Here is a 15,615-nt window from a genome sequence, read left to right on the forward strand (position 1 = left end):
TACAACAACATAAACAACGTAAAATTTTTATCTCACCTTTTTTTTCGGACTGCAGAGGGATCAACCTAGTGGTGCAGCCTTGCTCCTTTGCAATGTTTTCTTTGCAGTGTCATTCAGAGGGACATCAGGTATGTCTGCTTGTAGCCTCCTGCCCTCTGTCCCTATTGTCCTTGGAAGAATTGAGGTCTTTGGCGACAGGAACAGGGGAAAGGGGCTGAGAGTGAAGGAGCCAGGCCTGGGAGAGCAGGGAGCTGCAAGCCAGGTGTGAGGGAGCTACGTCGGGAGTTCTGTGCTCCCAGTTACAAAGCGGGCAGGAATGCAGCCAGCGAGGGCGTGAGCTCAGTGGATGGGAGGCAGGAAGAGCAGTCGGTCCCTTCCGTCTCCATCTACCTCTCCGAGCCTGGCCTTGGCCTTCCCCCACCCCTTTGATTATTCATTAACTGCAGTCCAGGAAGTGCTTTGCAAATGGTGAAAATTAAGCCCGCGGCTTGAGGCCTGAGGTTTTCCTGACCTGGAGCTACCTCCTCCTTATTCCGCCTGGGAGCAGGCGGAGTTCGGGGCTTCGCCTGTGCACATCGGGCTCAGGTGAGTCACGGGAGGTGCTGCACCCGCAGGCACGGCCAGCTGCTGCTCCAGCGCCCCGGCACTCACCGCCATGAGCATCCCGCCCCGCCGCCAGGGTGCCACGCCATCCCTCCTCTATCCAGGTCTTTGATCTCCCTCCCAAATCCGTTTCAACATCCTTTCTTGGTAATTCCAATATTGCTTTATTTTCTTTAGTAGGACCCCCCCTTGGCTGAGGGCTGTGGTACTTCCTCCACCAGCTCCTGTCAGTCCTCCATCAGTGGGGATCTGAGAGACAAGAACCTGATGCCATCCCGTGGGTGAGTGCTGTGAATGCTAGTTAGGGCAAGAAAACAAGAGTTGTTGGTGAGAAAAATAAAAATAGCAGCAGTAGGAATTAGGCGCAGAAGGGGAAAACGCCCAGTTTCTAATAAGAGCTGCCTATTAGAGGTAGCCAGAGGATTGGAGCTCGCTGTGCTTTACATCATTACTGTTGCTTCTTCTCACTTTGATAAGGAGCAAGCAGGGTTTGTGATGGCCAGTCTGCTGCAGTTCCTCTGCCACCCTGCAGCTGCAGCATCTCTGAATGGGTTTGCAGAGAGAGATGTCAGCTGCCTGGCCTTTTAAATGCTGGTTATTCCTTTATTTGCTGCAGTCTTTCCTAGCCCTTTATGGAACAAAAAATGGTACCTACAATCCTCGTGGTCAGTCCAAACAGGTGTCTTGCTCTGGAAGGGTGTCAGAAAATGGGATTCACACTGGCATTACTCTCTGGTAAGAATTTGGGCAACCACAGTGGTCCTGCACTGTGCTGGAGCCCCAAGGCCTGATGGAGAGCGTATGGCTTTGGCAGGTCACAGGAAGACGGTCCATCAGCCCATCCCCAGGCAGCCTTTGCTCGGCACTAATGACTGAACTACAGCAGACTTCTGTACAGAACAGCAAAACCTCCTGTCTGAAATCATCTCTGTGCTGAGATTTACAAGAAGAAGACTGACAAATGCAATGCTCATTCTCAAAAAGGGCTCCAAATTAGCTCCCCCTCAAATGTGAGAGAAGCATGGAACAATAAAGTCATTATCTGAACAGGAGGGTGCACAGTATAATGGGGAGAGCAATGAATGTGATACTAAAGTGCCAGCATCTGCTTTTGTAAAGGTAAATATGGTCCTGTAAAACTGGAGGGTTTTGAGGGACTTAGGAAACATATGGATAAGGCAGGTCTGGCCAGTACAGTTTGCTTGGATTTAAAGAATTTGGCAAAGACTCTCTCATCAAAGTCTTTAAATAAAGGCTGAAATCACAGGATAAAAAAAAAGATGAAGATTTTCTTGAGTAAAGAAATACTAGAGAATAGTAAATGGAAGGTGGGAATTAACATCCCATTTTTACAGCAAAGGGAAGTCATCAGTGGTCAGATCACAGGGGCCTTATCTGAAATACAGGCTGTTCAGTATATTCCCAAGTGACCTGGGAATACTGGTGAGGTGAGAAAATTGGATGATGGTAGAAAGTTATTCAGGATAATAGGGTGGGAGTTGACTTGTGAGTAATTTCAGAAAGACCTAATGGCAGTGAATGAGTGGGCAGTAGAGCAGCAGATGAAAAGGCTTATGTAAAACAATGTTCATACAGAAAAATAATACAAAAATTGCATATAAAACAATGACTGTGAACTAATGGTAATCCCTCTTTGATTATAGAAGTCCATGCAGTTGTTATCTTAATGCTTGGTTGTAGTGAACATCAGAAATCACCACTGTCCATGACTCACCAACATTTTGAACACCACAGTTCTGTGCCCACTTTCACTCTTATCTCCAAATCAAAATGCCAGAATTGGAAATATCTCTGAGAGAGACAGCAAAGGTGGTCAGAGGTGTAGAATAGTTCTGTACAAAAAGAACCCTTAGTAGGGCTGGAGTCTTCAGCCTGAGGATGGATATGGATATTTCAGGTCTGTTACCACGAGTAGCTTGGAGCAAGGGGAGAGAAACAGGAACCACAGACTGATTTTCCTTTTTTTGCAACAACCAGGTGGTAAAAAAGAGGCAGGGAGCAGGTTATAAATGAGTCAAAGGAGGGGGTGTTTCTGTAACTGAGCAATGGAGCTCTTTGCCAAAGGGTGCAAAATTTGTTATGCATTTGACAGCTGACTACAAGTAGCTGCGAACAGAGGCTTAGGAAGTACAAAGGCAAAAGAAACTCTGTACACAATCTTTCTCTCTGCTCTTCCTTTGACAACCATTTTGACCTCTGCTCTGCCTAGTGCCACCCCTGCTGCCCCAAAACTGGCTCAGGTGTCTCAGGGCCCCATTTGGCTGAGTCCTGACACCTGCCAGGGTGGAGGCTCCTCCGCTGCACTGGAGACCTGTGGCAAGTGCTGAACCCCCTTGGGGGGGAGCACGTGTGCAGTTTTTCCTGATACCTAATCAGAATTTCCCTTGCTGCAAGTCATGCCTGTTGCCTCTTGTCTTTTGGTTGTGTCCCACAAAAAAGAACCTGACTTATCAGCTCTAAACCCCCATGGCCCCTTTTAGCTTGTCTCAGACAAGTGTTAAATCCCTCCTTAAGCATCTTTTCTTCAAGTTGAATGAGCCCAGCTTGCTCTCTGCTATGTTCCAGGCTCTTCACTGCATCAGTGGCATTATGCTGGATCATTTCCAGTTTCTCAGGGCCTTTTTTTCTTGCAGCAATCCAGATGTGTGGTTTTTAATTAGCTATTTCATTTATCTTCTGCTGTAAATTTGTTACTGCGCTAGCTGGGGCCTGCTTCCACGAGGGATTTACAAGAAGTTCTAACACCTGTGTTGTACTGAAAGCCAAAGAGTGTAAGAGTAGTCTCTTTGCTGAAATCTCTTGACCTCTTAATTAGATTAAAAAGTGTTTTAGTGGCTCAATTATAGTCTTATTATATTTAGTGGCTCAGCTGTTCCGTGCTGCAGCCATTTGGGAGAGCAGCCTCGAAGATACCGACTGATGGCTTCTCTGTGGTGACATTTCCCTCCCTTACTGATAGTTTTTAATTGGATGGCCCAGATCAAAGACACCAGGGCAGCTGCATGCATCCACTCCTTTCCTAAAATGAAAGCATAAACTCATCCTCTAAATTATGTGATATGGGGTTTTTGTCCACAAAAATACTGTCAAGAGATTACACTGCACCCTGTGGCTTGTCTTTCTGCAAGATGCTGAGTTACATGGGATAAGTGCTCTCTCACCCTTTCTTATCCTGGTCTGGGCTCTTTGCCACCTTTTTCTTTCCCTGTTCCCCTGTGTCCAGCTAATGTTCAATTCCTCAGACAGATTTTCTCCTTCAGTGTAGGGTGCAGGGATGCCTAAGTTTTGTTTTTTGTCTGCCTTGGCTTCATATCGACTCAGCATGCTTTAATATGATTTTGATATCAGGAATTATTTTTTGGGACTGCTCCCTGGAAGTTCCTGCCTTTTCTCCCTTGGCAATAAACAACACTTGTTTCCTGTTCCCGCTAGACTGATTTAGGTGCCGCCTTTCTGGTGTAACTTCTACAACTTTGTGCAGAAGTTGTTCCCTTGAGTTGCTCCCGTGCATTTAAAATCTCCTTGGTTTTTAATATCAGTTCTAAGTCAGTACCCCTGGCTGCCTGCAGCTCACCACACCCCAGCTCACCATGTGCATGAAACCAGAAGCATTTCTAAGGAAGCTTCTGGAGGTGCCTGGGTTGCCTTTCTAGCAATGAAGTTTTGCTTCCCACTCGTCTCTCCTGTACTTCCCTTTGTTGCTGGTTTCTGTCTTGGCCACGAGTTTTTGTCTAAGTCTTAGCTAGCAGCCTGTTCATCTTTTTGCAGGATTTCCCAGTCTGGTGGTATGTGGGGAAGTATGCAGCTGCTGCTGTTGCTTGAAATGAGCAAGGCTCTTGCTGTTCCTGCTGCCCACATCGCACAGGGTAGCTGAGATGGCCCCAGGGAAAAGCCAGGCTCCTTTGCCAGCTGGATTGCACTCTTAGGCCACGGCTTAGCTCCCATTCTTTCACCAGACCTGCAGACTTGAAGCGAGTGCTGTGGGCAGGGCAGTCATGGGCCACAGCTGGACACAGCCAGGTGACTGGAATGGTTTTCCTTCTTGTACTTGGCTGTCCAGGTTGTCAGCTTTGGCCTCAGTGTGGGGTGCTGGGATTTTGAAGGTCCTCGGCTCAGCTCCCTCAGTGCTGTGTGGGCTCCCTGTAGCTGTTTGTCCTGGTCTCTGCCTCGTTCCTGAGCAGCTTCACCACCTTCTCCCAACCTCCCCATCCCTTTTGAGCTACCACTGCCCATGTCAGTCCCATCCCGTGGCAGGCTGGTTTCAGGCAGGCACTGCTGTGCTCAGAGCACTAGCCTGGACCTTGAAGTCTGCAGCTCTGGGTTCACACAGATTCCCCCATGCCTGTACAGAGCATGTAGGACATTTGGGACCATTTGTGTTTCTCGTTGGCCTTTTGGAGGGAAAGGGGAGTAGAGGACAAGCAGAACTGAGTTTTGTGAACATGGCCAGAACCCAAAATGCATGCGAAGAGTCAGCTCTTGGGTGCTAAAGACAGGGACCCAAAAATAATAGGGGCTATGGGGAGGAAAGACACAAAAGGAGAAGCAGAAGTGTATGCAAAGCAGCTCGGGGCTGCGGAGTGGATGGCTCAGAGCGCTTCCTGTTCCCGGAGCCGTGTGTGCCCCGCTGTGTTCGGGCTCGCGCCTGCCCCTGCCCAGCAGCGCTGCACAGCGGGCCAGGGAGCAAGGCACCTGTGCAGGGAGAGGTGCACGGAGAGGGCCTGAATGGACTGACAGTCAGCTCCTGGAGAGATACATGGCCAGCTCCCAAGAGGCGCAGGAACAACGTGGCGTTGGGTGCCCCTGCACAGACCTCCGACTTCCCTTTCCCTTCCAGCGCAAACTGATTTTTCCTCTGTTTTTTGCATTGCTTTGGTGGCAGCCACTTGGCCGCCTCTGCTTTCTCCCTCCACAATGGTGAGGTAAGAGGGTCTGAGAGGTCTGTGTGTGTGAGGAATGGAACCAGGGAAGTAGGATGGATGAGGGCAAGGATGGCCCTGGAAGCCGTATCTCTCATGGGAACCATCCATAGGCTGGGGCAGGCATCAGGCAGGAAGGGATGCTGCATGGAGAGGGATGCTGGCTTTCACCTAGGGATGCTGGCCAGGGACCATTCTGCATCCTACAGATCTCCACAATAGTGCCTGGCTTTTTTTATTCACTTGGTCTTGCTGTTATTTTCTCTGCTAGGTGGTTTCACCGTGACCTGAGTGGGCTGGAAGCTGAAGCCTTACTGAAGGGACGAGGTGTCCATGGGAGCTTCCTGGCCAGACCCAGTCGGAGGAATCAGGGGGATTTTTCCCTTTCAGTCCGGTCAGTAACTTGGACCCCAGCTTCTGTCTTTGCAGTGTTACATACACAGATTGCCTAGATCCTCACATGTCCTCTGGCGTCTTCTTCATCCTGCCTCTGTCCCTCTGAGTTCTTCTCAAGCTGTAAAATGACCTCAGCTTCCCAGTGTCTTCTAGAGCCTCCCTCAAGTCGTCCAAGGAGCTTCTCTTTCCAGTCATCTTCATTCACAGAGATGGTTTGCTCTGGTTCCACGGTGGGAGGTAGTGCAGGACACCTTCCTGCCCCTTTCCCAACCACCTCATTGGACTGCCTTGTGCTTTATTCCACAGGGTTGGTGATCAGGTAACCCACATCCGCATCCAGAATACTGGGGATTTCTATGACCTGTATGGAGGGGAGAAGTTTGCCACCTTGTCAGAATTGGTGGAGTACTACACACAGCAACAGGGCTCGCTGCAGGACAAAGATGGAACCATCATCGACTTGAGATACCCGCTCAACTGTTCTGACCCCACGACAGAGAGGTACGGGGACAGCATGGAGCTGCTGTGCCTGTGATTAAATGTTTCCTGGCCTCTTTATGTCCTGCCAGCATCCCCAGAGCAAATCCTGCCAAAAATGCCTCCTGCCTTTCTTAACCTCCTCTGTGTCCATGGGGGCAGCATCCCCAGGAATAGCTGTGTGTACCTTGATCCATCACAGCAGACCTAGCAGGGATCTATTTTTACTTTTGGTTTCCGGTTGCCTTTGCTATTTATACGCTGTTTTTGAAAGAAAAGGTTGCGGTGTCCGCTGTGGGTCTGCAGTGGTCTGTGAAGGGACGCGTTGTGTGGAAGCCCTCAGTTGTGCCCCAAACCTCCCTGGTTATTCTAAACCTGGGTGACTCACGTAGCTGCGAGCAGGACCATGTTCCCCTGCTATTCCTGGCCTGCTTAGTCTCCTTCCTGTCCCCGCTTTGCATGTGTCTCTGACACCAAGTTCCTAAATCAAATCAGGTGGCTTTGCCCTTGCGTTTTGCTTTCAGGCCCTTTGATGCAGCTCGGGGGAGCTGTCATGCCTTGCTCTGGAGTGACAACTCCTTCTTGCATAGGTCCTCCTTGGGCACCTGGAGGCAGCGAGCAGAGAGGCTGAAACATCGGGGCACACCCCAGCTTGCTTGGGGTCAGGCTGCAGAGGGGCACGTCTTCTGCTGGCTGTCCTCTCCAGTCAAGGCTATTGCTTCGTGGCCCTGCAGTTTCCTCCCTTCCTCCTGCGGTTGGAAACTTACCCCCTCCCCCTTCGGGCTCTTACGAAAGCTCCTCTCACTCTCTCCCCAAGTGATTTTCCGTCACGTGGCTTTGAAGAGCTGGGCTGTGCTGGGGGAGGGAGGAGTGGGACCCATTAACCCCCTCCTCCCTGTGGGGAGGGGAGGCTGGCAGACCTCTTTGATGGGCAGGAGGCGCCAACTGATGCCAAGGTGGCACCTGAGCACATGGTGGCTGAACCGTTCTCTGAGAGGAGGTTCAGAAATTAATGACAGCTGTGCACTGAGTGTCACCAGCTGCTTCTTGCAGTACATGAGGTGAGGGTCAGCAAAAGTTACTTGCTGAGCCCAGTAATAACTGTGTGAACCTCCTGCCGTACGTGGAGCAACCCCTTGCTCTGATCGGAGGCAGGGGAGAATGAATAAATGCCCCGGCTGCCTCTGTGACTGGGCTGTGGCCTCCTGGACTCCATCTCAGTTCATGGGAACAAATAGCCCCCTAACAATGTGAAGTTCACCAGGCCAGGCCTTCCCTGTTTTAGCTGCTCCATGGAAGTAAATCCATTCCCACATCCCGATGGTGAGGCAGGGAACACCTTGGTCAAATGGGGATGCTCCTGACCTTGTGCTAGGAGGAGAGAAGGAGCTGCTGAGTGTTTGTATTGAGGACAGCAGTGTGCACATGGATCAGCTCCTGGTGCTCAGGGTGATTGCTGCAGTGTGGTGTGCTCAGAGAGTGGGAATTATCCTTTGAGTGAAGAGGTGACTGAGTTTCAGAAAGAGGAGTTGCTGGAATGGTTCTTTAATGGATCTGATCTCAGCACAACCATCCGGGAGCTGCTAAATCTGATGGGAGAGTTTCTGACATAGTGGAGGCTTATTTTTGTTTCCCTGGTGTTTGAGTTTCCAGAGCCCCTTGCAGCAGTAAGGCAGGAGTTCCAATAATACTGTGAGGTGCTGAAACACACAGACTGCCCTCTCCCAGCAAGTGTTCCAGGCAGAAAGTATTACTTACCTGTGCCTTTGTGTGTGTCACACAACGGGTCACACTTGGTGCTTTCCCACTGTGTCCTCCAGTACCAGCCTTCTGCTCCCTAGGTCCCTTCTGTCTCCACCTCATCCCTTGCACTTTCTTCTTTCTTCTTTCTTCTTCTTTCTTCTTTCTTCTTCTTTCTTCTTTCTTCTTTCTTCTTTCTTCTTTCTTCTTTCTTCTTTCTTCTTTCTTCTTTCTTCTTTCTTCTTTCTTCTTTCTTCTTTCTTCTTTCTTCTTTCTTCTTTCTTCTTCTTTCTTCTTTCTCCTCTGCCTGGCTCTCCACTTTCTGTCTCATCTGCTTTTCCCAAGATCCTGCTCCTTCTTCCTTCCTCTCTGTCTCCCCCTTCCTTTCTTCCTCCCTCACCCTTCCCCAGTGCTGCTGTTTTTCACTCATCAGCTCAAGGGCATCCACTTCCCGCATCCCACCTCTTTTTTAACCCTCTCTTGTTTTTCCTTAGGTGGTACCATGGGCATCTGTCAGGCCCTGCAGCTGAGTCCCTGCTCCAGGGCAAAGCTACCCCTTGGACCTTCTTGGTGCGGGAGAGCCTCAGCAAACCTGGGGACTTTGTCTTGTCTGTGCTCACTGACCAGCCTAAGCCTGGCTCTGATGCTGCAGCGGGGGCAGCCGGTGCCTCTGGGGCGCGGCTCAAAGTCACACACATCAAGATCATGTGTGAGGTGAGCAGTGGGAGGCAGGAGGAGAGGCAGTGGTCTGATGGATGATACCAAAATGGCTGTGACAATTTTGCCTGTTTTTTCATGTGGGATGATGAGATTCCATGGAGAGAAGGCAACTGGCCTTAAATGGGATAGGAGGTCAATACACCTTCTCTGGGCTTTGATCCGCTGAGAGCACAGTGCCATGAACTCCATGTGCTCAGGACAAACTCTCTGTCCTCCCTGCCAGAGGAAGTGCTTTCCTAGATGATGCAGGGTGGTGCCTATGGATCTAAACCCCAGCATTGCCTTTTTCCTGCCTTTCACCAGCTTTATTCATCGGACAGGTGGAGAGAGTGGGAGTTTGCAGCCTGGAGAAAGCTCTGGGGAGATCTTACAGCACATTCCAGTACCCAAAGGAATCTCATGGGAAAGCTGGAGAGGGACTTTTTACAAGGGCATGGAGTGATAGAGCAAGGGAGAATGCCTTCACACTGAAATAGGGCAGGTTTAGATGGAATAATAGGAAAAAATACTGTGGGGTTGGTGAAGCACTGGCTCAGGTTTCCCAGAGAAACTGTGGATGCCCCATTCTTGGAAGTGTTTGAGGTGAGGCTGGAGGGAGCTCTGGGCAACCCAGGCTAGTGGATGGTGTCCCTGCCCATGGCAGGGGGTTTGGAATTAGCAGCCCTTTGTGATGCCTTCCAACCCAAACTATTCCAGGATTCTGAGTGTTATGAGTGAGACATTACACATTCTTCCTCTGTTTAGAATGGACGCTACACAATTGGAGGGGCTGAGATGTTTGACAGCTTGACAGATCTGGTGGAGCACTTCAAGAAGATTGGAATTGAGGAGATGTCTGGTTCCTTTGTGTACCTGAAGCAGGTAAGTCCAGTTTCCTGTTTTTTAGACGCCCTTTCGGGGGGGACTGATTTGTTGTTTTTTTCTGCTTTATGTCCCTTTCCTTCTTTTTTCCATGGTGCACAGAGGACACTTTGCTCTCCAGCAGCATCTCTCTTTCTCTCTCTCTCTCTCTCTCTCTCTCTCTCTCTCTCACCTGTTGTGTTTCCCCATCCCCAGCCCTATTATGCTACGAGGGTGAATGCTGCTGACATTGAGAACAGAGTGCACGAACTGAACAAGAAGACAAGTCTGTCTGAGGAGACGTCCAAGGCTGGATTCTGGGAGGAATTTGATGTAAGAAACTTCTGGGCGACATTATTTGGCTTTTTGGGAATTCTGCATGCACTACCTCATTCTCCATCCTCGATTTCTTCCTGTACACAAATTTCTTGTGTCTTGTCAATTTATTTCTGAAAGAAGTGTCTGTTTGGAACCAGTTCCCCTGGGGAATGAGTCTCATCTTTAAGTGAACCCAGTGATGTAGAAATGCACTTTTTTATGGTTGGGAGAGTGAGTCACCAAGACAGTAAGGGCACAAGCCTTAGACTTCTCAAGTCTAGGTTTGGTTTTCACTTCTCTTCTCCCCCACAGCGTGCCCATGTGTCATCAGAGCCACCACCACTGTGCCTCCTAGTGCCCACCTCCCCTGTCATACATTGTGACCTTGCCATGACTGTTCTTTCTTCTGCTCTCAGAGCCTGCAAAAACAGGAAGCCAAGCACCTGTTTGACCGTCATGAGGGCCAGAGACCTGAAAATAAGAGCAAGAACCGATACAAGAACATATTGCCCTGTGAGTCTTGCTTCTCCACTATAAAGAAAAATAAATGGACAGACAGGCAATGAAGAGCTGTCCAAGTCATCCCTCCCTCCAAGCCATCCCTGTCCTCCAGAACAGGTTACAATGTGTATGGCACTGACGATTTAAGAGCTGATGAGGAAGGTCACAGCTTTTTCCTGTCCTTGAAGGAAGGAGGGAGGGTTGCATCAGACTCATTAGCTTCTATGGTCCATCACAGAGGCAGAGAGATGGGAGGATGGAGTGAGATTGGTCTGAACCCAGAGGGAGAGCTGAGGCTGTGGGGCATCCCTGGGAATCATGACTGAGGTGGCACAGGGCAGTGAGGAGCTCTGTGTGGCTGTGCATGGAGTATCTCATTGCACTGTTCATTCTTTCACTGCACCCCCAGTTGATCACTCCAGAGTCATCCTCCAGGGAAGGGACCCAAATATACCTGGATCTGACTACATCAATGCCAACTATGTCAAGGTGAGATTCTTGAAAGACAGCTGTGTGCCTGTCCAGAACAGTGCTAAAGCAGGGCAAGGTCTGCTGCTCCTGCAGCCCTCCTGACCCTCCCCTGTCTGCACTCAGAACACCCTGATCAGCCCAGATGAGTGCACCAAGACCTACATCGCCAGCCAGGGCTGCCTGGATGCCACAGTCAATGACTTGTGGCAAATGGTGTGGCAGGAGAACACACGCATTATCGTGATGACAACACGGGAGGTGGAAAAAGGCCGGGTAAGTACCAGTCTGGAGGTGTCTCTCCTCCCTGTCAACCATTGTTCTGCTTTTTCTGTCTCTCCTGCCTTCTGCCCACCCTCACCCTGCCCTCTCTGCCCACACAGAACAAATGTGTGCCTTACTGGCCAGAGCTGGGCAGCACCAAGGAGTACGGTCCCTACCTTGTGCAGAACGCTGGGGAGCATGACGCGCTGGAGTACAAACTGCGGCACCTCTGCGTGTGCCCGAAGGATAACGTGAGTGTGTCTGACCAAGGGCTGCCATCCAACCCCTGGGTCTCACAGCCACCATGCACCTAAACCTGGGAACTCCTGGGTGCTGTGATGATGCTGCTGTTCCAGCATTCTTGGGGGTGGTGTGGTTTGGGCTGGAATCACACTGGTGGAATCACCAAGAAGTGGGCAGGAGACAGATTCTCTCTGGCTCCAGACTCACCTCTCCCTGGGACAGAGGCCTGGGGCAGGACTGGGTTGCAGTTTTACCAGTGGGGTGCTTTGCTCTTCTCAGGGCAAGGCTGTGCGTGAGATCTGGCAATACCAGTACCTGAGCTGGCCTGACCATGGTGTACCCAGTGAGCCGGGAGGAGTCCTCAGCTTCCTCGACCAGATAAACCAGAAGCAAGAGAGCATCCCCAACGCAGGGCCTATTCTGGTACACTGCAGGTTGGTACAGAGGCTGGAGTTTGAAGCATCCTCCATCCCTTATCTGGGGTGAGATACAGAAAGTCTGTCCTGCTGCTTCCAGCTGTACCCCAGGATTTGTGAGTGAAGCATATGCCAGTCCCAGTATTTGCTTTTTTCTTCTTCAGTGCCCCCACACCAAACTCTCTACTTGTTGAACCCGTGACTCTTTTGTGGCATTGCTGAAAGCTGCTACAAGAGGCACATCCTTCCCCAGAAAGCAGCTGCATTTTGTTTCAGGAGCTGTCTTGCTCTGACCTCTGCTTGTCCTCTCCTTGCAGCGCTGGGATTGGCCGCACTGGGACTATCATCGTCATTGATATGATAGTGGAAACAATCTCCACCAAGGGTAAGAGGACTCAAAATGAACTGGGCTACCCAGTAGGGCTTTGCCTTTGATTTCAGCTGCAGAGGGATGAAAACTATCAAGGTCCTGCCATAGCTTTAAGAAAGTTGTTCTGCTGGATCTCTCTACCATATCCACTTCTTACAGCTTTAGCCTTCCCTGAGCTTTGGCTTTTCCTCCAAGGCCAGACATCAAAGATACTGAGCAGGGGGAGAGATAGGAGCTTCATACAGGAATAAAGAGTATGGAAGGAGTGGAAACTTCTTGTCTGTCCTCTGCTGTGGCTGCTTTTGGTAGAGACCTGGGGGAGGGGGCAGTGAATATGTCCGCAAGCTTTTCTGGTGCTCCTTGCTAGGGCTGGACTGCGACATTGACATCCAGAAGACCATTCAGATGGTGAGGGCCCAGCGATCTGGGATGGTGCAGACAGAGGCCCAGTACAAGTTCATCTACATGGCCATCTGCCAGTTCATAGAGGCAACCAAGAAAAAGCTGGAAATTATCCAGGTGAGAGCAAAGGGGCTCTGCTGCCCTGTCAGCCTAAGCCCTGCATGCTGCTGGCTCTGAGCTCAAGTGTTCTGTTTCAGAAGCTTTGAGCTAACATTGAGACTTACACAGACTACAATGGTACAGTAAGAGCTGTGTCCCTGTTCCTCTCTTCTAAGACTTTTAAATTCAAGGGACAAGTTCATTAGCAGTTCAAGTACCAATCCCTTCTGAACTGCTGGACAGCAGTTAAATTTTAATGCAGTTACTTTAACTATGTTCTGAATAATATCACCAAGTGCTGTTTTGTTACAAACTTTGTTAGGACAAGCAGACTTTCCTTGCCTCTTCTTTCCTCTTTGTCTTTCACATCCTAGTTTTGCAGCTGCAAAATCTTTTCCTGCTATTTGAAAAGTGGTGTCTTTTCTCTTTCCTTGTAGCTTCTGACAGCATGCTGTAGCTCCTGCTGTTTTAATATTCTTTAGCAGAAATTTGGGACTTTTAGGCGTTCTAGTGCCTCCAGAGATTTGCTGCCCCACTGTTGCCTCCTGTACAAGGCTGCATTTGCACCTGCTGCTCACCTCTGGCAGAGGCAGTGTGCTGAGCCCAGGCACTTCAGCAATCCACTAACTTCCACTGAGATCCTGGCACAAAGTGGGCTTTAACAGCCAGAACTCTTCCATGGTGCCTCCAGATCACCCTCTTCTAAGCCTGTTTTTCCTCTCCTGCAGTCTCAGAAAGGCAAGCCAAACGAGTGTGAGTATGGGAACATCGCCTACCCCCCTGCAGTGAGGAATGCACACCCCAAGGTTTCCCGAAAACCCTCCAAGTAAGAGCTCACCCAAAGCAGAGACCCAAGTCTGCCTGCTGGCTTGGCTGGCTTTTTCCTCTTCCTCACTTTTTCCCTGGTCTTACAGGCAGAAAGAGGAGTCAACAGTGTACGAGAACTTGGGGAAAAAGGAGGAGAAGGTGCGGAAACAGCGCTCCTCAGAGAAGAAGCTGAAAGGCTCACTAAAGAAAAAATAATCATACATTGCAGGGACCCCATGGGGGTTTGAACCTGGGCTGCAGGACTGGAGCTCACATCCCAGCTGGCCTGTCTCACATTCCTTGCTCTTGGACTGGAACAAAGCCTTCCCCTTCTCTCCTGTGCCAGCTTTCAGTGCTGTGACCCATGGAGACAGTATCTCAGCTGACCAACTCCATGGTCCCTTGCCTGTGCAGGCCAGCAAAACACTGCCCTCTCATCATCCATTAGCAGGAAAAGGTCACACCCCTCCTTCCCTTGCTCCCTGAGCACCAGGCCCAAACCCACCTCTGCTGTGTCAGCTTCAGAGGAATTCTCAGCCAAGAGCTAAGGAAGGTCAATCCAGGAGCTACATCTCTGCCCAGTGCTGTGAGTTAGAGTTTATCCTGTTTGTGTTCCCTGAAGCCTCAGCTTTTCAAGTATGAAGGTTTGGGCCTGTTTCAGCTCAGCTCCTCTGCAATTCAACAGGAGACTTCCTCCTTCCTTAATACCAACCTTCTGCCCCTCTTATCCTTTTGCTATCCCATCCTTCACCAGGATGCTGTAAATATACCAGAATTTGATGTGATGGCCATGTTTTCTGTTTTGTTTGTAAATAAACTTGTGTTTGTTTGGCTACCAGGTCCCAAAAGGTGTTCTTCTCCGAGTGTTAGCTGTACTTCTGATTTTACCTGCAGACCTGAAAAGACTCAGAAGGATGGCTCTAGCTTAGTTTTCCTGATTTCATGTTGCCTTCAGGCTTCTGAACAGAAGCTGTGACCAATTATGGTGGCCTCTTGCTGTGAGGCTCAAGTGTTGGTGGTCAGCAGGGAAGCCTGAGCACAGAAAGTCAGGTGTGACAAACTCTGACACAGCTTTTATATCTAAATTTTACTTGTGGGTTTTCAAAATGTGAACAGACAAAGCCACAGTTGCTCTGACCTTGTGCTGGTAACGCTGCCACTTCCAGCAGCAGCCTGGTTCAAAGGCCTCCAGGGCCCCCTTCCCACCAGGATTTATACACAATGCATTGGGAGGAAGGACACTGCTTGCTGTCATTTGATATGGCAAGAAAGTTGGTTAGAAGCATTTGGAAGGCAGAAGAGACTTTGTGAACAGAGCCTCTTTCTGTGTGCCAGCCTTCAGCTTCCCTTAGCCTGTGAGCCCATAGGTCTGTGTGTGCATTTCCCAGCTGGCTCTGCCATTCCATTGCCACTAGAGGAAGAAACGGGAAAGGGGCAGAAATAAAAATGGGTGGAGGGACATGCTGTGTTTCATGATGCCAGATACCCTCTTGTAAGCAATGGGAAGCGGCTAAAGTCCTGGCCCTACGGAAACATCTACCTTTGCCTGAGACCCCTGGGTAGCTTCACAGGACAGGACCCACTCTCTTCCTTCTTAAACAGCTGCCACAGCCTAAAGCAAGGCATACCAAGGGTTAGCTTAAACTCTGCCTGAAAATGAAGACATCTTGTGGAACAAGCTCAGGTTACTGAGAACCTTCTTTGTGTTCAAATCCTGAGCTTGATGTGTCCATAGTGTCCAGTCTACAAAAAATTTTGGCAGAACAAGAACCTTCCTGATTGCACATGAAGAAATACAGCACTGTCATAAGCAGTTTACTCTCCTTTGCATAGGATCTGTTACACACAAATACTTTGGGGTGACTATTTGAGAATGCATTTTCAAAGCTGGTTCAAAGAGTTTGTGCTTCCATGATGCTGCAAGTCCACATATATAGGTATTAGTTATGGCTTGGATTGCCAGTAAGCCTTAAACTAGGAATCCATAGGTTTTATCTGTTCCTTTAAAGAT

The 15,615-nt window shown here is 49.7% G+C and overlaps 1 protein-coding gene across 2 annotated transcripts; it reads left to right on the forward strand.

Moving 5' to 3' along the window:
- The first annotated feature begins 257 nt into the window (after positions 1–257).
- Positions 258–14,384, forward strand: PTPN6 (protein tyrosine phosphatase non-receptor type 6). Of its 2 annotated transcripts, XM_058824385.1 has the most exons (16): positions 258–585; positions 781–884; positions 5,815–5,937; positions 6,246–6,440; positions 8,651–8,870; positions 9,621–9,737; positions 9,933–10,049; positions 10,451–10,547; positions 10,945–11,024; positions 11,130–11,279; positions 11,387–11,518; positions 11,790–11,944; positions 12,244–12,311; positions 12,664–12,815; positions 13,526–13,623; positions 13,712–14,384. In XM_058824385.1, the coding sequence occupies exons 2-16, from the start codon at positions 871–873 to the stop codon at positions 13,818–13,820; spliced, it is 1,827 nt and encodes a 608-aa protein (XP_058680368.1). In that variant the 5' UTR covers positions 258–585; positions 781–870; the 3' UTR covers positions 13,821–14,384. The 2 variants fall into 2 exon arrangements, with proteins under 2 accessions (XP_058680368.1, XP_058680376.1); XM_058824393.1 differs by lacking the exons at positions 258–585; positions 781–884 and adding an exon at positions 5,214–5,546.
- The last annotated feature ends 1,231 nt before the right edge of the window (positions 14,385–15,615 follow it).

This window comes from Ammospiza caudacuta, chromosome 2 (assembly GCF_027887145.1).
Source record: "Ammospiza caudacuta isolate bAmmCau1 chromosome 2, bAmmCau1.pri, whole genome shotgun sequence".
NCBI classification, from domain to species: domain Eukaryota; kingdom Metazoa; phylum Chordata; class Aves; order Passeriformes; family Passerellidae; genus Ammospiza; species Ammospiza caudacuta.